Source organism: Brassica napus, chromosome C4 (genome assembly GCF_020379485.1).
Source record: "Brassica napus cultivar Da-Ae chromosome C4, Da-Ae, whole genome shotgun sequence".
Lineage (NCBI taxonomy): Eukaryota > Viridiplantae > Streptophyta > Magnoliopsida > Brassicales > Brassicaceae > Brassica > Brassica napus.
In genome coordinates this window covers 21,858,086-21,879,248 of record NC_063447.1, presented here as the reverse complement: position 1 = coordinate 21,879,248, position 21,163 = coordinate 21,858,086, and the positions used below count along the sequence as shown (strand labels likewise).

The 21,163-nt window shown below is 38.2% G+C and overlaps 2 protein-coding genes and 1 non-coding gene across 4 annotated transcripts; 1 reads left to right on the top strand and 2 right to left on the bottom strand.

Annotated features, from left to right (window-relative positions):
* Positions 1-2,026: 2,026 nt before the first annotated feature.
* On the bottom strand, positions 2,027-2,134 carry LOC125586736. Its single transcript, XR_007323271.1, has one exon. It is a non-coding gene; the product is annotated as a small nucleolar RNA R71 (small nucleolar RNA).
* Positions 2,135-11,737: 9,603 nt separating this feature from the next.
* Positions 11,738-12,452, top strand: LOC106350123. Its single transcript, XM_048756510.1, has one exon. The coding sequence runs from the start codon at positions 11,781-11,783 to the stop codon at positions 12,294-12,296; it is 516 nt and encodes a 171-aa protein (XP_048612467.1). The 5' UTR covers positions 11,738-11,780; the 3' UTR covers positions 12,297-12,452.
* Positions 12,453-17,634: 5,182 nt separating this feature from the next.
* On the bottom strand, positions 17,635-20,553 carry LOC106347470 (alkaline/neutral invertase A, mitochondrial). 2 transcript variants are annotated; one of them, XR_007322106.1, is made up of 6 exons: positions 19,772-20,553; positions 19,308-19,467; positions 18,993-19,204; positions 18,350-18,897; positions 18,225-18,274; positions 17,635-18,126 (listed from the first exon to the last, which is right to left on the bottom strand). XR_007322106.1 is itself a non-coding variant. In XM_013787000.3 (6 exons), exons 1-6 carry the CDS (start codon positions 20,435-20,437, stop codon positions 17,797-17,799), a joined length of 1,911 nt encoding a protein of 636 aa, XP_013642454.2. In that variant the 5' UTR covers positions 20,438-20,552; the 3' UTR covers positions 17,635-17,796. The 2 variants fall into 2 exon arrangements, 1 of the variants encoding a protein (XP_013642454.2); XM_013787000.3 differs by having other exon boundaries at positions 18,225-18,273; positions 18,404-18,897; positions 19,772-20,552.
* Positions 20,554-21,163: the final 610 nt, after the last annotated feature.

The following is a 21,163-nucleotide window of genomic DNA, read 5'->3' as shown; positions in this document are numbered from 1 at the left end:
TTTCATCCGAGCTGACCATTAGAGGTCGATACGAAGAAGAAGCAATCGATCTATGTACATCCTGTACCATCGATCGATGTCGAGACGCGAGATGCGCGACTTGGTTCCAGCCGACTTTAAACCCAAGGCTTCACCAAATTACAAGATTACCCCTGACGAGTTTTTAACCTAATAGTTATATACTTGCCTAAGTGTTAGGAGGCAAAAGGGAGCTTTTGGCCACCATTGTATTCTTACTTTCAGTGAGAGAGAGAGATTTTTAGGAGGGAAAATCATAGAGAGATTTGTGATTGGAACTCCATTGATTCATCTATTCTATTCTATGCAGTTTTTATCTATATTTTGTGTCATGAATTGCTTAGCTATGTCTGAGTAGTTTACTTGTTAGATTCAGGGTTCAAATAGGTTAGAGGGATTAGCCCCAACTATAGATTTGCTAAGTTGTGATATTCATTGATTGATTGTTCTTAATGCTTATTTTAGCCTTGCTAACTAGAACATGAACCTAGGAATTTGCATGTGTCAAGCATCCTTGATCATCTTGTCCTGAATCTAATCTGTCATGCTAGGACTACTAGAGAGAGCTAACCGCTGATCTAGGAGACTAGTGAGCATTATCAACCCGCGCCTAAGGCTTAGCTAGAAGCATCGATCGATATTGTCTTCTGACAATCGATCGATATTTGCGAAAGGTGTATCAATCGATATCCATATAGGATCATCGATCGACACTTTCTTGTGATCGAAAGACGACATTTGAGATCCAAGATCTAGTTAGTTAACCAGTGAAACATTGCCATCGCTGATCACTGTGATTAAGGAGTTGAGCTCTAATATATCATGCATACAACTGTTAGGCATCTATAGGATTATAATCTCTAACAACTGAATAGAAACCCTGCATCTAATATCTTCCAATAAGTCACACCCCCAATCATCTTGTTAGTCGAGCAATAGACTTGCTCAATTAGGATTGCTATTTACTTTTAAACCCATAAAACAACAAACACCTAGAATTAATAACCTTACTAGATTTAATAGGTTCCCTAGCTCCTTGTGGATTCGATCCCTAAGTACTGCAACTGAACCTCTTATTTGAGAGAGTAATTCACTCCTTAGGGTAATTTGAGTGGTATCAAATTTGGCGCCGTTGCCGGGGAGCTTTGATCGCCATTAGATTTAATGTTATTGATTCTTATTCTTTTCTCTACCCCCATTCTGACACAAACATATTTTCTTGTCTTTTCAGGTACATGCCCAGCAGTACCAGAAGCAACAAGGACAAACGCCTGCTATTCTCAGAAGATCCTGCTCACTTGGAACGCACGATCCGCAAAGACCAACGTTCCACATCGATCGACGCAGCAGCTTTCACGTCAACTGATTCTCGCACCCAACCGTCGACCGACACCCAACCTTCATCGTCGACCGATCTACATCGTTCGACATCGATCGATACTACACCGCGTACATCGATCGATCATCAGTCACGAAACATGGTTGCGATTGTTATTCTCAGACAGGACGAGAATGGAAACCTGTATGACCAGGATGGTCATCTGCGTAATGCAACAGGTCAGAAACTAGACCCTCAGGGGAATGTAATCCCTGATACTGATGCTACAGGAGCTGCTGAACCTGTAGAAGAGGTTGCTCAACCAAGGGCACTGGCTGACTACAATCGTCTAGATGAGTACTACGCCAACAGATCAGCTATTCGACTCCCAGAGATTCAGAAGCAGAATTTCGAGTTGAAGCCTCAGTACTACACACTCGTGTCGCAGATACCCTACTCTGGGTTACCGCACGAGCATCTCATGGACCATCTAGAGAGGTTCGAGGATATTATCGTTGCTATTCGTATGGATGGAGTCCCCGAGGACTACCTATTGTGCAAGCTCTTCAAGTATTCTCTGACTGGAGAAGCGATGCACTGGCTTAAGCAGCTACCCACAGGATCTCTAACATCCTGGGCCGACATCAAGAATGCTTTCTTGCGAAACTTCTTTGATGAGGCACGCACTGAAGACTTGAGGAGCAAAATCGCTACATTCGCGCAGAAGACTGGAGAGTCTTTCAAAGATGCGTGGATCAGATTCAAGTTCTTCCAGCGAGATTGTCCACACCACAGATTCAATGAAGTGCAACTGCTGAGCACTTTCTTCAGTGGTATCGCCTTGAGGTATCATGTGGCTCTTGATACAACTAGCGAAGGAAATTCAAGACCAGGAATCCGGTGGAAGCTGTGAGACTGATAGAAAATATAGCAAACAGCAGCAGCACCAAGAACACTGACTTTGAGAGGAAGAAGTCAGTTGCATCCCTAGGGAAGGAGCAGATGGACGAAGTTAGAGCAAAGTTAGATGTGGTTCATGAGCATCTTAGGAAGCAAGTAGACTCAGCTGAAGGAGAAGAGGCTGTAGACATGGAAGGAGAAGAAGATGTGAACTACATTGGAGGTACTGGATTTCAGAGGTCTGGAAACCAGGGTGGAAACAGAAACTTCTATGGCAATGGTCAGAGGAGTAACCAGAGTTCACAGTTCCAGAAACCTTTCAGCAACAACAACAGAGGCTATGGAAACTCATTCTACCAGAATCCACCACCACAGACTTAGGAAAGCAAGATTGAAGCAATGCTTGAAAGAGTTTTGGAAGGACAGCAACAACTCACTGTGGATTTCAATGAGAAGATAGATTCAGCCTACAACAGTCTGAACACAAGAATTGAGACCTTAGGGACTCATGTGAGGAAGCTTGAAATGCAAGTGGTTCAGACTGGAGACACTGTAAAGAGACAAGAAGCCTTGGCTAGAGAGGCATGAGTTGAGAAAGCAAAACACCACGTAAATGCCATTATAGATGATGATTTCTGGCAAGTGGTGAATCATGAGAAGCTTGGAGAAGGAGACTTCGAAGTTGAAAGGTCCATGATTTTCGGCGGATCACATTGGTGTCGACCGATGTCAATAGATACACATCGACCGACAGATCACTCTAGACATCGATCGGCGTCATCTGCTGAATCAACTGCAAAGTGTAGTGCAGTTCGAATCATGACTCATGAGGAATTCGCAGAAAAACATCCTCACCCACCCTCCCCTTTCTATGTCAAAATCGACCTACAACATGAGCCAGTAATCGACCGACAGAGAGAGACCGATATCGATCGACCCCCCTCACCTCCCATCGATCGACGGGCACCTCTCACCTACCGAGTGTGGTTACCATCTATTGATATTGACCGAATCAACGCACTCAGACCACCACCTAAACCTTTAGCAAACCCCACCAGAACCTACAACCAACCCTTCGGACACTACACCAGAGCCTATGCAAGTTGTTGAGGCAACTGAAGGAAGAAGGTTAAGGAAAAGGAAGGAGAAGATTCCTAAGAACCTTAAGAGGGAAGCTGATGAGAAGGAGATGGATGGTCTCACTAAGAGAGTCCTCAGAATCCCAGTGGAGAAACCTTTTGATGAAGTTTATTTCACACACCGGTTGTGGATGTTCTTCAGAGAGACTAAGGAGACTGAGGAGGACATTAGGAGAATGTTTCATCATGTTAGGGAAAGGATGAAACTAAGGATCACATTGAAGAAGAAGAGTGATCATGGGAAGTTTGCAATAACATGTGTGGTAAAGGGTATTGAATTTCCCCATGCACTATGTGACACAGGAGTATCAGTCTGCATACTACCTAAGGTTATGGCAGACGAGCTGGGTCTGAAAATAGAGCCCTCATCAGAATCGTTCACCTTCGTGGACCTTTCAGAAAGAAGCTCAGGAGGCATCATAAGACACCTTGAGGTACAGATTGGTAATGCCCTTGTCCCAGTAGATTTTCATGTCCTGGACATCAAGCTTAACTGGAACTCTTCACTTCTGCTTGGAAAAGCTTTCCTGGCTACAGTTGGTGACATGAACACCAACAGATTGTGTCTGACACTGATAGATCTAGACGTTCACTATGACCCAGTTTGAGTTGTGAGACAACAGGTCAACCTCGTGGAGCTTGGAAATGATCTTGGCTACATTGCAGCATGCCATTGTGGAGCAGAGTACGAAACAGAGTACTCAGAATCGATCGACACTCACACTGCATCATCGATCGATTCCAATGAGTCACCGACGACCGATGAACACTATCCCACGTCGCTCGACGGGAAGCAACCGGTAGACCACTTCACATTACCAGATCAGTGTTATCCAGACTTTGCCTTTCAACAACCCAACAAGAGAGGATGAGATGACTATTCAATAGGCAGTTGAGCAGAAAGTGGATTCCATGAAAGTTTTGCAGTAGAGACTGTAATTCCTTCATCCAATGAGGATCCTACTGAGGAGTATGATGAGGATTACTGGAAGGAAAGAGCTATAGAGATTGCTATGCAGGATGACAGATATTCAAGCCATTTCTTCAACAACATGTCTCTACCATCGATCGACAGAGTCTACTCAGCATCGGTCGATACCCACCCTCATCCAGCAAAACGATCTTATGCATCGATCGATACCATACCTGGTACATCGATCGATATTAAAGCCACCGCCTTTGAAAAGAAAAAAAGGAATATTCCAATTCCAAGTAGGTTTACCAATACCTATATAAGGAGTTTTGCACCCAAGATTACTTCTCACGACACCGAAGCAGAAAAGATGAATGCTCCCACAAACCAATCAGAAGGAACATCCAGGAGGAGCATTCAATCCAAAAAACCTAATTCAGCAGACAAACGTTTACCCTCGATCGATACTCCAGTATCAAGATCAATGGATTCGCATTCTAAACCTAAACTTTCTTTATTTACTAAGAAGAATATGAGTATGGATTACAATTTTCTGACTCCTGATGAATTTGGTATTTTCAGGGACACATATGGCCATGCAAGTGCTATGGATGGAAAGATTCTACAAGTATCCAGAGAGGACATAGCAGATATTCTTCAGTTGGCCAATGGACCAGACAACTTGTTTAGGCAGCAACGCAACATTCCAGACAACATTCCAGCTGTTCCAGACGAATATCCAAGGGCCGACACAACAGAAATTGGTTCACACCAATCGTGCTGACCAGTTGGCCAAGCATCGATCGACACGGTTGCTCCTACATCGTTCGACAGGGTAACACCAATGTCGCTCGACAAGGCACCTTCACCATCGATCGACAGACGTTACGAATTTGGACATCGCGCTTATGACATCTATGGAGCCAGAAAGTTCAGATGGGAACAGAAGGACGAATATGGTGTCTACAGAGATGAGTCTGGATATGCAAGGAGCGTAGCTGGTGAGATGATCCCTGTTACCAAGGACAACATCAGAAAAATTCTGGAGAGAGCTTCCCTATTTGAAGAGAGTCACATATGTCTTCCAGAACATGCCACTTCATTCACACCTACAAAACTGGCACCAGAGATCTACACCAAGGATGAGATTAATGAGATGGTGACTGGTATTTGTGGAGCTCAGGAAAAGCTAGGAGATGAACTCAAGACATTGGTAGATGACACTTATAAGCCTTTGGACAGAGGTTACAATGAGCTTTTCAGAAGTATGGCAGAGATGAGGACAGAGATTGAGAGTATGCAGCACAACCTTGAGAAAGAAGCTACGACATCACCATCGATCGACGCCAACAAAGCTACATCGATCAACGTCAAGCCACAGACATCCCGGATCCCTGCCGAACCGGAAAGTTTGGCTGAGAAGAAGGATGAATGGGATATTGCATACATCAACACGAGGATTAACGACGTATACAACCCTCTCAACAACAATGTGGACTGGTTAAGCACGAGAATTGATCTGCTACAGCAAGATTTGGACACCATTCGCAACAAGGATCCACAACCAGCCACATCGATCGATATCTGCACTGTCACATCGATCGACAGCGAGTTCGCAGCCATGGAAGATAGGTTACAAACCTACGAGGATATGCACGACCGTTTCACCTCACCTATCATGCGATACTTGGACACCTTGTCTACACAGATGATGAATGTCCAGAGGGACATTGGCAAGCTTAATGATCAACATGATTTTCAGGAAGAAGGTTCAACATCGATCGATAGGTTCCGCAGGGCATCCCTCGACGGCAAGAAACCTACAGAACATCTTCCCTACACAGCAGCAGAAGTTGATCAGATTACATCAAAGCTTTACACAGATATAGACACCATCGAGGAACGACTTGAGAAGCTTTGTGATGACATCTACTTTCCATTCGACGCCAGACTCGGTGGACTGGATAGCCAAGCAGAGTGGTTATAGAAGGAAGTCAAAGCCATTCAGAGGAAACTCGCATATCAACACCAGATATCAGCATCGATCAACAGAAAACACTCCAAATCGATCGACAATAAGGCACCAACATCGACCGATAAACACTTGGTCGCATCGATCGCTACCACGCCTACACCAGATGACGAGCAGCTGATACAAAACAAAATGGAGTCAATGCATGAGGAATTGAATGAGCTATCAGCATATGCCTACGACAAGATAGGATGGCATCAGTTCAGCATTGAAAACATCCTAGAAAGGCTACAGAACATCTCAAATGCAATACAGAAGATGGATGAGAGATGGACCAGAAATGATGACGCCATAAGAAGTTTCATTGCAGCTTGGTCCAGAATGTGCAGAGATGAGGTGGATGCTTGTTTCCCAACAAGTAGCTGTCTTTCCACCAACTAGCCACATACCTCCACAGTCAAGCTAAATGACTATAACAAAGCGCTGAGTGAGAGGCAACCCACTATTAGGTAATTTTAATTGGTTTTCTTAGTTACTAGTATTTACTTTCGTTTTCATTCTTTCAGATTTATTGCAAGACCCAAGTAGGATGATTACCAACATATCGACCGTGGACGAGACGTCGACATCGATCGACCTACAATCACATACGACGATCGATGCATATCGATGCACATCGATCGATTCCCACTCCGGTCAGTTTTATCTTCCTAACTTGTTACATTGAGTACTTATGATTTATTTCCACCATAACTCCGATTGTGTTACACTGATACAGTGTAATTAAGTCTGGGGGGAGGTTTACTGATATAATTTATTATGATTCTTATAAAAGAATTTTAATAAATTTATGCTTAGCTATGTGAAAGGGACTATGATCTTATTATTGATTTATACTTGAATGTCTAACCACTCTTTAGCACCATTCTAGATTTACTGATTGCAGATAGTACTAAAGATGTTAAAGTGGATCAACATGTCAACTATATACACTTTCCTTGATTGTTTGAAGGAACCAAAGCTGACCTCCAACACTAAACTTGACAAAATCGCTTGTCTTGGGGCTTGGTATATATGGGATCGGATTCTTTAGACAAGTCTGGAAGGTAACTCCTTGTGTAGATTCATTTATCACAATTTTCTCTCTCTATTTCGACCCTAGAGTAGTTAGTGATATTAAAAAAAAAAAAAAAATTACTTAATTAGGACTTAGGATCTAGTTAGGAGGAGTCTGAACAGGACTTGGTGGCTAAAACCATTAAGGCTTGATTCATAAAGATTCCATTAAAAAGAATTCGAACGAGACTTGGAGGAGGCAATCTTCAAGGCTCGCTTCACAAAGAATTCTTGGATATAGGTCAAAAAGAAGTGAACATGGCTTGGTGACAACCACCATTAAGTCTTGATTCATGGAAGCCTGTCCAATCTTGGTCACTGATCCTGCAATGGAAGCAGACTTTGACTCAAGAGAGAAATTAGGAACTAACTTTTACCTGCAGTTTCAGATACTTGTCTGAAAATCCTTGCATCCTGTGATCGATACTCCCAAGGTAAAGCATGCACTTTTAAATTTATGCTAAGAAATGAGGTTAGAAGAGGGGAATGTCAGACATGATTTGTTGAGTTGTAGACTAGTTGAATTTGGTTGCTAAGTTAGGATATTGCATAATGTGCTTTTGAGATTAGGACTTTTTAGATGTGGTTTGCGAAATTGTAGAGGTGATGATTTCTATGTTTTAAATCTGTAAGTCTCTGCTGTTTTCAAACTTCTTTCAGAGAGACTGCCTATTTGTTTTGTTTGAGGACAAGCAAAAGGGTAAGTCTGTGGGAGTTGATATACCATGGATTTGACTCATTTTCATCCATGGTATATAAGTGTTTTACTATCTATATATTATATATTCTATCATATTATGTATGTTTTCAGGTTCAGAAGTATCTTGGAGTAAAGTGATGATTATGGAGCATTTATGAGCTTAAAAGAGATTTCATCCAAGCTGACCATTAGAGGTCGATACGAAGAAGAAGCAATTGATCGATGTACATCTTGTACCATCGATCGATGTCGAGACCCGAGATGCGCGACTTGGTTCCAGTGAGAGAGAGAGAGAGAGTTTTAGGAGGGACAATCGATCGATATTTTGGAAAGGTGTATCGATCGATATCCATATAGGATCATCGATCGACACTTTCTTGTGATCGAAAGACGACATTTGAGATCCAAGATCTAGTTAGTTAACCAGTGAAACATTGTCATCGCTGATCACTGTGATTAAGGAGTTGAGCTCTAATATATCATGCATACAACTGTTAGGCATCTATAGGATTATAATCTCTAACACCTGAATAGAAACTATGCATCTAATATCTTCCAATAAGTCACACCCCCAATCATCTTGTTAGTCGAGCAATAGACTTGCTCAATTAGGATTGCTACTTACTTTTAAACCCATAAAACAACAAACACCTAGAATTAATAACATTACTAGATTTAATAGGTTCCCTAGCTCCTTGTGGATTCGATCCCTAAGTACTGCAACTGAACCTCTTATTTGAGAGAGTAATTCACTCCTTAGGGTAATTTGAGTGGTATCAGGTTCTCGGCGAAGAAACGGCAGTATCCGGCTTCTTTTTCGTCGTCGGTGAGGTGTGCTCTTGATATCGCTAGACGGAAGGCTCGCACATGGGCTTTCGGGTCTGTGTTCCCGGTGTATTCGGGAAATTTCAGTTTCCCTACGTGATACAGTCTTACGCTGGCAATTCTGTTTGTAAACGGAGTCCTTCTTGTTTCTTCGATGACCATGTCGATATTTGGGGCAGAGCTCGTCGCCATATGCACGATCGCATGTTTCCTTTTGAGCTCAGCATCATTTATTTCGATGTAATTCTCAAATGCTCCGGTTTCGCTCGGGATCCCTAAATCTTCCCTTTGGGGGTCGATGTTGACGTGGCCGTGAAGATCGTGCCTCCGAGCTTGTTCTGTTAGGTTATCGAATCTCGCTTGATGGAGTGTCCTCGTCGCGGATGGAGTTCAATTTTCGGGGATCGAAGGGTTTGGTGGTGGGATCTGAGTTCTCGGTTCCCCGTGCCTTTCAGTCGATCCATTCTGGAAGTGGATTGGAGTGATTCGTGGGCGTTGGAGCCCTGTATCGATTTTGTCTAATCCACTGTAGCTTAAGCTTCGGTGGGTCATGCCCTGCGGCGGTGGCCGTTGTGAGTTTTCTCCCGTGTAGCATCCAGATCGAGCGCTTGGGATCTCCAGAGTTCCGAACAGACCGGCATTTTGGGGGTTCGATGTACTCCTTAATGGATCGAGGGACGTTTGATTCCTTTCTCGAGCGTTTGCGGCTCGATGATCTGCGAGCTCCTTCTCAGCTTGCTCTAATCGATTAGCGATGGTCTGATTCGCAATCTTTTGACTGCGAATTTCATCGATTAGGGTCGAAACCATTCCCCGAATTTCGGTCAGCTCTCCTCGAGTCTGGGCTAGAGGAGTCGGTGAAATTGGTCTAGACTGAGATCGGATCGGATCGTCGGAGGATTGCCTGTCCCCGGGGCGGTTCCAGACTCGTGCTCCGACTCGTTCTGAGATCGATGAAAGGGGACCGATCTTGACTCGAAGTCCCGATCGAAGGAATTCGTTGCGCCTGGGTCATTCCGGTTGCACCGCTGGCTCCCGTTGGCCCTGATGGTACTTTTTGGTCCCTGAGTCGGATCCCGTAGGATAAACGTCGTTGACTCTCGAGGGTGTGGTTCCGATGGCTTGGTTGGGATCTATAGTCGCGCTTAGGAAACTTAGATCGGTTTCTTAGCAAAGATGTTTTTCGTTTATCTTTCCCACAGTCGGCGCCAAAATCTAGAACCTAAATGCTACACTAAGTATTTGATAGTGATCAGGGTTTGATCTAGGGAAGACAAATGATGTAGGCAACGATATTTTTATAACACAACGATGTTAAATAGTTTCCAGTAGGTGAAAATGGACTTTATTGATGACTAAGATCGAATACAATGAATTGAACTAGATCGAGTGATACAAGCGAGATCGGTAAAGAAAGAATCTAAAAGTGGGAAGACAACAAGATCGATGTAAGTGTGTAGCTCTCTCTAGGTTCCAGCAGAATGTATCACGACGATGAGTTGAGCTTATGATCAAACTCCTTATAAGAGGTATGTCATCAAGATTGACATAGGTCTCCAATAGACCACAGCCCAATCCTTCGATACCTGATTAATGAGGTCGCTAACTCTCAGATTAGGATGCATAACTGGCGCTGCAGGGATACTGATCTCGCAAGGGGTCGTTGGAATCCACGGATCCTCCCACACCTTGACTTCGTAACCGGAATGTATCTTCTATCTGATTCCCAGTAATAACAACTTCCTTGCAGCAGAAATGCTAGTCCACACATACGATGGGCTGCTAGCAGAGTTTACTCTGAGTGGTGAACTCAATCTATAGTATATTCCCCTCAAGACCCGGGCAACCAAAGAGTCAGGAAATTGAATTAGCCTCTATAATTATTTTTCCAATAGTGCCAGATTGAACTCATGGATCATACGAAAACCAATCCCACCCTCCTCTCTTGGTAAACAGATTTTTTTTCCATTTCGCCCAGTGTATTCCTCGTTTTGGTGAATTTGAACTTCACCAAAATTGAACAATGGCACTTGTTAGGTTTTCACATACGGCAATCAACCTAACTACAATATGTACAATCAAGATGTACGTTAAAAGTACTTAACGTTAAAAGTACTTCAACTACAATATACATACTTTTATGGTATGTTATTTCATAAATTTAGAAGGGCATCAACCTAACTTAATTCATCAAAAAAGTATTTTTATTAATAATTGCATAAGTAAATATATATCTGTATGAGTATATGGCCATATAATCTGGATTTAGTTGATGTCAAACAAAATTTGGATTTAGTTCATTTTAAGATGTATATATAGTTAAAATATCTGAAATACAACACATATACTTTGTAGTATGTTATTTCACAAATTTATAAGAGCATGAACCTTAATATAAATTTTACTAATAATTGAACAAAAAGAAATATATATGTATGAATATATGGCACTAGAATCTGGATTTGAGGAAATATTTAATTTATGATTTATTTATTTTCTTGAACCCAAAAAAATCAATAAATAATTTAGTAGCATCCTTCCATTTTGAATTTTAACACTTCTTCATAACTTTTTCGTATGAAATTTCACTTCTAAATAATTTTATGAAGTGTACTTTTCAGCTTGGTCTAGATTCAGCAAAAAAAAGAAGTAAATATTATGAGATTCATGTACTGTTTTGGTATATGAGTAGCGTTTTTTTCTTTTATTTTTTGTTCTCTCATATCCATTGCAAGTTGTTTCCACAATATGCCATTATTTTATTAATGACCGTCCTATCTACAAATGAAAAAGTAGATTTGACATGTGTCTATAATTTCAGCGCATTTTCCGTAATTAATACAGAATGCAAGGGTAATTGCATGATGCAACACCTATAAATGAACAGGCAAACAAAGATAACTACAATCCCAGAAGGCAAAGTTTTTAAAATTAAAAACCAAGAGAAAAAAAGAAGAGAGATGGGTTTAGTTACAGACGAAGTGAGAGCTAGGGCAGAGAAATACACAGGAGATGAGTTATGCCGCCAGAAGACGAAGGAGGTCCTCAAGGAAATTGATATGCCTAATGGGTTATTGCCATTGAAGGACATAGAAGAGGTTGGTTATGACAGAGAAACAGGTGTTATGTGGCTGAAGCAGAAGAAGAGCATCACACACAAGTTTGAAGCCATTGGGAAACTTGTCTCTTATGGGACTGAGGTCACCGCCGTGGTGGAAGTCGGAAAGATCAAGAAGCTGACCGGTGTTAAGGCCAAGGAGCTTCTTATTTGGGTCACTCTCAATGAGCTTGCCTTGGAGCAGCCAACAAGTTCTGGGAAGATCAATTTCAGGACACTGACCGGTCTGTCCAGGACATTCCCGATTTCGGCTTTTGTGGTTCCTGAGATTGAGTAGCCGGCAATGGAAAAGAACTGAGGCTAAAGAAGTTGGTGCAATCAAAAGTGCTTATTTACTTAATCTTCGCTCTCTTTTTAATTATCTTAATCATGTAATACATTCTGCTTCTCCTGCTTAAATTTCTTAATTAATAAGATTTTAAAGATTCCATGTTCCAGAGTAAACCACAATAAACCGGAATATCCTTCAAATACCTATGAACACGTAAAGCTTAGGTTCTACTTGTCTAGATCTGAACATTCTGATGTTCTCCATGATCTTCTTTTAAACTCTGTGTGTTTTTGCGCTTTAAGTGGACTCACCCTCCTCAACCAAATCATAAGCCTCACCGATTTTCCCATCTCTTCCAAGCACAGTTGTGTATATGTTGATCACATTTTCCCACCGACTTTAATAAATATACTTGATTTTGACCATTTCAAGCGCAGGTTTGTTTTGGTTGTTTTAAATAACTCTTTATATAAGATATTGTATAGGTTTGGACACTACAAGAAAATGCATGTATAACGACGACGGTTTTCATGGTTATTTCGTCGTAAAATAGAGTTTACGACGAAATAACTACGAAAGTCATTTCCTCGTTAATCGTTCTTCGTAACTTATATTTTCTCCCTAATTCGTCGTAAAGTTACGACGAAAGGTTTCGTCGTAAAGTAAAGTCAATAATTTTGTCGTAAAAGCTATGAAAACATTTTCCTCGTATAAAATACACGTAAACTGTTTCCTCATAAAATACACGTAAAATTTTTCCTTGTAAATTCCTCGTTAACAATTTTTCAATTTCCTCATTAATTTGAAGTAATTTAGCTACGGATTTGCTTCGATTCTTTATTTTTTACAAAAAAATATAATCAAATTTATTTTAAAATTTATTTCAAAATTTTTAAAAATGTAAATGATAAATCAATACGAAAATATTTTATAAATATTTAAGTCTCAAATTTATAATACAAAAAAAAAATTAAGGGGTGGCTCTGGAAAGGGATTTTGTCTTTGCATCTCTTGTAAGCTTGTTCTTTCTAACTATCTGGAAAAAATAAATTTAATTTTCATTATTAACCATCTGAAAAAACATATACTGTAAATAGATAATTAATTAGCATTTAAAAATCATCATCCTATATTATCAACAAATTCCATAAACCTATCTACAAATTCCCTATACTAACCACCTAATCAACACTAGTTACCCTAAACTAACCACCTAAGCTAAACTAGAGAGGAAGTAGAGATGAATACATTGCTAAGAGGAGGAGAGGAAGTGACTACGAAATGAGAAGTGAGATGGTTTGGGTATATATAGAGAATTATATTTCGTCGTAAAATCCTCGTGAAATAACGAGGAAGTAAAAAGGTCCGCTTTTTCATTTTTAATTTTCGTCGTAAAAACCACGTAAATTTACGAAGAAATAGCAAGGTCCGTATTTTTTTACGAGGAAGTAGCAAGGTCCGTGTTTTGTTTTACAAGGACTTTACGAGGAATATATGTAAATTCCTAAAACTCGAAACCCGAAACCCCCAATTGCCTTACATAAAATTAAATTATATAATTTAATTTTCATGATTAAACAAACTAGAACATGCATTTTTAATTTTCCTCGTAAAGTCCACGTAAATTTACGAGGAAATAACAAGGCTTGCGTTTTCTCTTTATTAGTAATTTACGAAGAAGTGTTTTAAAGTCGTAAAGACCTCGTTAATTTACGAGGAAATAAAAAGGCCCATGTTTTTTGTACTAGGAAGTAGCAAGGCCCGTGTTTTTCTTTTACGAGGACTTTACGAGGAATATATGTATATCCCTAAAACCTGAAACCCTAAACCCCAAACCCCCAATTGCCTTACACAAAATCAAATTATATAATTTAATTTTTATGATTAAACAAACTAAACACATGTATTTTTAATTTTTCGTTGTAAAGTCCACGTTAATTTACGAGGAAATAACAAGGCCCGCATTTTCTTTTTACGAGTAGTTTACGACGAAGTGTTTTTAAATTTCGTCGTAAAGACGTCGTTAATTTACGAGGAAATAACAAGGCCTATGTTTTTTTAACGAAGATTTTACAAGGAAGATATGTAAATCCCTATAACCCGAAACCCCAAGTTCCTTAACTTATAATCTCAATCTCTTCTTTCCAAACCCCAAACCCCCAATTGCCTAACACAAAATCAAATTATATAATTTAATTTTCATGATTAAACAAACTAAACACATGCATTAAGTCTGAAAGTAAATCACATTAAAAAAATTACATCATCATTCGGATACATCATTGACATTCTCGTCATCACTAGAAACATCATCATTTTCATTAAACTCGTCTTCAACAGCTCCCTCTGTGGTATCGTCGGAAAGATCTTCGTACTCACGATTATGCGGATCAATGAGAAGGATGTCATCAGTTTGTTGTTCAGGTTCCACGACTTCATTGATATGTTCTTCTTGCAATGGTTGTTCTTCTCCGCCGATTATTCGTCCACGAGGTGTAACTTTGATAACTGCAAACCAATTTATTCCCGATTCTCTCATCCGAAGGTATGGAAGAAAATATAGTTTGCTAGCTGAAACAAAAAACGTGTTTACAACTAAAAAGTTGGTGCACTCGAGATATCAACGCTAAATAGACATAAAATATTTCGTCGTAAAGTCCTTGTTATATTTACGTCTACTTTACGATGAAATTACGTCGTAAAGTCCTCATAAAATTATGTCGCCTTTACGAGTATCTTACGAGGAAAAAACAAATCAACGTAATTTCGTCGTAAAATAACGACAATAAAGTTTCTTCGTAAAAACCACATTAAATTGTGTCGTTTTTACGACGAAACTTTATTGTCGTTATTTTACAACGAAATTACGTTGATTCGTTTTTTCCTCGTAAGATACTCGTAAAGACGACGTAATTTTACGAGGATTTTTTTCCTCGTTATTTTTGTCGTTAAAATTGTGTTTTCTTGTAGTGGGACAAATATCCGGACCATGAACCAAACTTTACCAAACTGAAAAACCAAAAACTAAAATTAAACTGAATTTCATAAATAACCGATAATCAAATGGGTACTTAAATTTTTAATATACAAATTAAATACTTACATATATTAATTACATTTGATTTCGAAATAACCAAATATCCTAAAAATGCTATTTATAAACTGAATTACTCGACAATCTAAATTACCTGGAAAACTTAATTACTTTAATATTTTTTATTCAAAATATTAAAATTCATCCAAATTATCAGATATTTTTATTCAAATTACCCGACATTTAAACTGAATACTCCAAATTATCTGATATTTTTATCTATATTCCATAATTACCCGAAGATGATGTGGGGGAAAATGTTTTGGTAATATAAACTAATTTCTTATAAAGTAAAAAAAAGTTTGTTTTGAGTAAAATCTATATATTATAAATATTAACATAAATATTGCGTGTAAATATTATTTTTCGTTCATAATGAATGTGTAGTGTTATTGTGCATTAAATTATAAATTTTTAGAATATTATGAGATGAAGTAGAAATTAAAAGATTCCATAATATAGATAAGATTTCCGAAATATAATTTATTTAGTTGGAAACCTTATTTTAAAATTTTGAATAGTTACTAGAAATATGGTGGAAGTGATTTTATTATAAGATTTTGGAGAAATATTTGCCTCTTGTTTTTTTTCCAAACATATTTAGGATGTCTAGTTACCCAATTCAACCTTTTAATAGTATTGATTTAAATTCTCGAAGATTATTACCAAATTCAACATATGGTTCCCTTTCTCAAATATTTGTAATATTCATTACCAAAATTGACTGTTTTAATTTTGATTTCAAATCTTGAGCAATATTTAAAAACCACTTTCGTTATTTAAGTATTAAATGGTTGTTTTCGTAATGTATGAAATATATTTCTTACGAACTACATGTTGATTAATGTCATTGAGATATATTTAGAAAAAAATATATTTAATGGAACACATTAATATTTTCATTTACTGGATTAATTAATTTTTTTTTTAAAGTTTGTTGTGTAACTATGAGAATATTCAGGGATTTTTATGGCTCAATGTTTAATAGGCATTGCATATCATTACTCAAAAGCTAATAATATGACCATACTAAATTCGTAGTAAGTATATATGATGTTTGGTTATCTAAGTATATTGATGTGACAAAGGTGACAAATTTGTGATATAAAATATGTGCACTGTAATATGATATATGATATCTTGATATTTTACTAACATATGTCAACTGTCATATATATGATACATTTAGATTGGAATATTATTATATAAAACGTAAGAAAAATAATTTGACATTCTAATATTCTATAGTAATAAACACACATAAGAAGAACAGAATTTCATAATTGTACAGAATGTATATTGTAATATTTTATAATAGCTCTGTTATTTTGATAAACGCTGCGTCCAGCGTCGGCGGCTCCAAAAGCTTTGTATTTCTGTTGTTTCTAAGAGCAAGATTGCAGAGAAACCACTGAGCCGTGTTAATTATAAGAGACGCAGCGTCGGATTTCCGATCAATTGTGATCGCTTAAAATTCTAGCGGCAGTTATAATCACACCTGCGACTCTTTTCCCTGTTCCGGCGATAATTTTTAATCTCGTCATCACTGTCCACGTCATTTTATTTCTTTCATTCAAAACAGGCACCAGTGAGTATTTGGAGCCGCCGACGCTGGACGCGGCGTTTATCAAAAGAACATGGCTAATATGAAACACATGATCCACTTTATATATACTTAATATTAATTTGATTTAACTAACCATAAAATTAAGAAAAAGTAATTTTTTTTTATTTTAAATTATATTTAATAATATATATGTAATATATTTAAAATTCAAATCATAGATAAACTTTTCTCTATTTATTTTGGTTAAATGTATTAAACCAACTTGTATAAAATTACTAAAAAAATCATATAAAAATTGTATAGTTATTAAAAATTATAACTAAACAATATTTATAATATTTGTAGATATCTAAAAAAAACTAATGATATTACGATTAAAAATTTATTAGTTTTTTTAAAAGATGTACAAAATTTTGAAAATATTAGTAATAAAAATTGTATAACTATAAAAGTAAAATTAAATAACATTTCGAAATTTATAATGCATATTTCAATATATTTATTTTAGTGAGGATTTATTTATTGTCATATTCTATAAAATCTATGAAAAATATATATCATCAATAAACGTAATTGTCCATGTCATATTTTCATGTCATCATTTTTTTTAGTAAAAATGATTATATAGAAGATATGTAGCGGATCACTTGGCAAATAATACACAGAGGATAATATAGATAAAATTATGAAAATAGTATATATATATATATATACAAACAGATAGATAATCAATATTATATGTGACAGTCATGTTTCTGTAAATATGAAAGTCTCGTAATATCTTAGCCTATAGAAGCTAACTGCGGTTGAAACGTTGAGAAAAGCAAAAAAATTCTGTTTAACACTCATCGGACAAGAATCTGAGTCTTGGCAGCTACTCGAGAGCATTTTTTCCGACCAGATTTGCTGAGACCACAGACACATATATCCAGAAGTTCGTAATCTTCTTCCCAGAATAACTTGGACGCCATCTCAGGATTGGCCAAGAGGAGTTTAGAGGTCAAGAATCCAGCGACTGTCCATGTCTGGTAAAGACGAGACTGCTTCCCAATGAATTTTCCAGATCGGGTGTCGTAATACTCGGGCCAACGATCTGCCATAAGTCTCTTCTCAGCCAATGCAAGAGCTTTCTCAGCTAGCTCTGGTCTACCCATCTTCATACATGCCAATGTGAACTGTCATGAAAACATATAAATTATATTAGGAATCATAACTCGTTAGATATTAACAATGAGTTGTTACTACTCTAATTTTCCAACAATTATCTGCATACCTGCCAAAGAAGCGTTGGCCAGGATCCACTGTTGTGATACGACCAAGGCCTGCAAAGTTCAATAAGTGTTTTCAGGGTTGGTTCAACAGAAAGTTAAAGGCAAATACATAATATTGTCCACAAGCATCGGATCAAGAGAGTGCTCGGAGGATAAAGTAAAGTGTGTAAGCGAAAGTCACGTGTTCTTTGGATCGCTTCCTGTGATTATACGCCAATCATCATACTCCAACGCGGGGTAACAAATCTTAAGAGGCATATTGCCAATAATGTCGTCCCATTTAGCTTCAATTAAGTTCAATATAGCTTCATTCTGCTTCGGTGTACTCAAGGAGGAAACTACAGACCAGAAGTTCCCAAGGGTGAAGAATCTGAAATCCATGTGTGCGGGCTGTAGGTTCCCGAGGAGATACCCGCCTTGCTCGGGAATCCAGTCCATGAGCCATGGAGGAATTTGCTCAGGATAGATGTTGAACTTGTTAGTAGCATCAGTTGAATACTCTTCTGTCTTGTAACGGTATATCTCATTGATCTTCCTTATGTCCACCCAGTAGTATTCTCTGATATGAAAGGACAAAGCACTTAATCTGTTGTTAATGGCTCTTACAAGATTGTTGGAGCTGTCGTTAACAGAAAGCATCTCGCGGGAGCATCTGAGTGCCGAGTAGAATAACGACTGCAATGCATCAAAGGGACAATCATGGTTATAGGTCTCACTAACAACGCTTTTAAGGAGACAATAAGTCAAAAAAGAATTAGTTGTGAATGTACTTGGATTTCGAGGGGATGGCCATGGATACCCATTCGACGATCAATCATACAAGAACCATCGGTGACAAGAAGTGTTGGAAACATATCAAATCCATCCGCTAGACACAAGTTCATGATGAGCTTTATCCCTGTCTGAACATCAATCCTCTCTTGTAATGAGAAATCTCCTGTTAACTTCCCATATGCCCTTAAGAGAATAATCCACCACAAACCTATAAAGGATGCAAGAAACAATCAGTAAATTCACAGTGACACTCTCAAAGAAGAGTCAAACGCATCTGCTTGTATATATAACAAAAGAGAGAGTATACTAACCAGAATCCACAGGAGCAACACGACCAATAGCAGATTCACCAAAATCTGGGTCGAGAACCTCTTCGGTAGTGTTCTCATCAAGTGCCACGGTTCTGACTTTGAAACTTGCAGGCATTAAGCCTTGTCCAGGACTGTAACAGTCTACCGTTTTCTCCCAACTCTTATAAGAACAAACCAAAGAGCATCAATAATCAAAATCACATACCAGTAATTCATCACAATCTACGGAAACCCACTTAGCATTTTCTTACAAATGGGATCATCACAGACCAAAATGAAGATATAATCAAACACAAAGATACTTAAAATCAAACTAGAACCATAATTAACAACTATAAATTCAACATCAAGCAATGAGACACTGAACTTGTAACAGACAAAATCATTTCAATCTAGAGAAACTAAACCACATATTAGTTAGTATATAATCAAATATTCATTCTAAATGAGACATTTGCAAATACCTGAAGCTGTAATGTATGGAGGAGAAAGTTTCTAACAATCTCTCCTTCTCCTTTAAGCAAAAAAGCCAAAGCAGAAGGCACAAAGTCTCTTATAAAAACTTGATCATAATTCAAAGGCAACTTATCTCCGGGATCGTTGGCCGCCACCGTCCCCACCGGCGAACCACAATACCTAACGACGGCGTCTTCAAGAATCCTCCACGCTTCCTTCTCAGCCTCGCTCTCTTCCCTAACTAGAGTTTCTTCAGATTTCTCAATCTTGTTACCGATGATCTCTCCTCCAGAAACTGATTCGCCTATGGTTTCTTCGCCATTGTGTATCCTTTCGATGACCAGTGGATTCGGATTAAGACCAACAACTCTCTCGAAAGTCTTGTCGCTGGTATTGGTTTCCACTACTGATATTGAAAATTCTCTCAATGAAACGCTGATACTCTTCTTCTTTTCGGAAACCCAATTTGGTAAGAGATTCAACTGTCGAAAACACGAAGGAATCAATCTGTGGGTGTTGTTGAATATGGTAGGACGGTTCGAGAAGGGACGAATTAAGGTGGTTCGCGCCAAATCTGGAGGTAAATCCATGGAAAAGGTGGAGGACAAGAGGTTTCTGTGAAGGCGAGAAGGAGGCCTCCTGGATAATTTGCGGAGCAGATGGATTGCGCTCATGGTTAGATACAGGGAAGCCGATCGAAAGAATCCTGTTTGATGAATTAGCGTTGGAGAAGAAGGTACGCAGACGATAATATTCAATCGTGGGTTTTAGGTTATATTGGGGATTCACACAAAAAAAAAAAAGGAAGGGCAAACCTCCAAAATAGCACATTTCTAAGTTTATATCACAAAAATAGCATTCAAAAACTAAAATGACTAAAATAGCATATTATCTTTTAAAAATTTTAATTTTTTTTATTTTTCAAAATTTGAAATTTATCCCCAAAACCTCATTTTTCAACTCTAAACCCTAAACCCTAAACTCTAAACCCCAAACCCTAAACCCTAAACCCTAAATCCTAAACCCTAAACCCTAAACCCTAAATTCTAAACCCTAAACCCTAAACTCTAAACCCTAAACCCTAAACCCTAAACTCTAAACCCCACCCTTTAACTCTAAACCCTAAAATCTAATCTTTTGATAAAACATTAAGTTCTATTTTTGTGACTTTTGACCTTGAGTGCTAGTTTGAGAACAAAAACTTGATTTAATGCTATTTTTGTCTTTTTCTCAAAAAGAAAAGACGACGGTTTATTATTTTGTTTTATTTTATTTTCTCCAACCTTGGGGGCTGGCAGTCCACATAGATTTTCAGTTATGAAGATGGTCACTTACTAATTATAATGTTATAAATCATATGATGGATGTCTATAACCCCGGTCCATAACCGGCACAACACC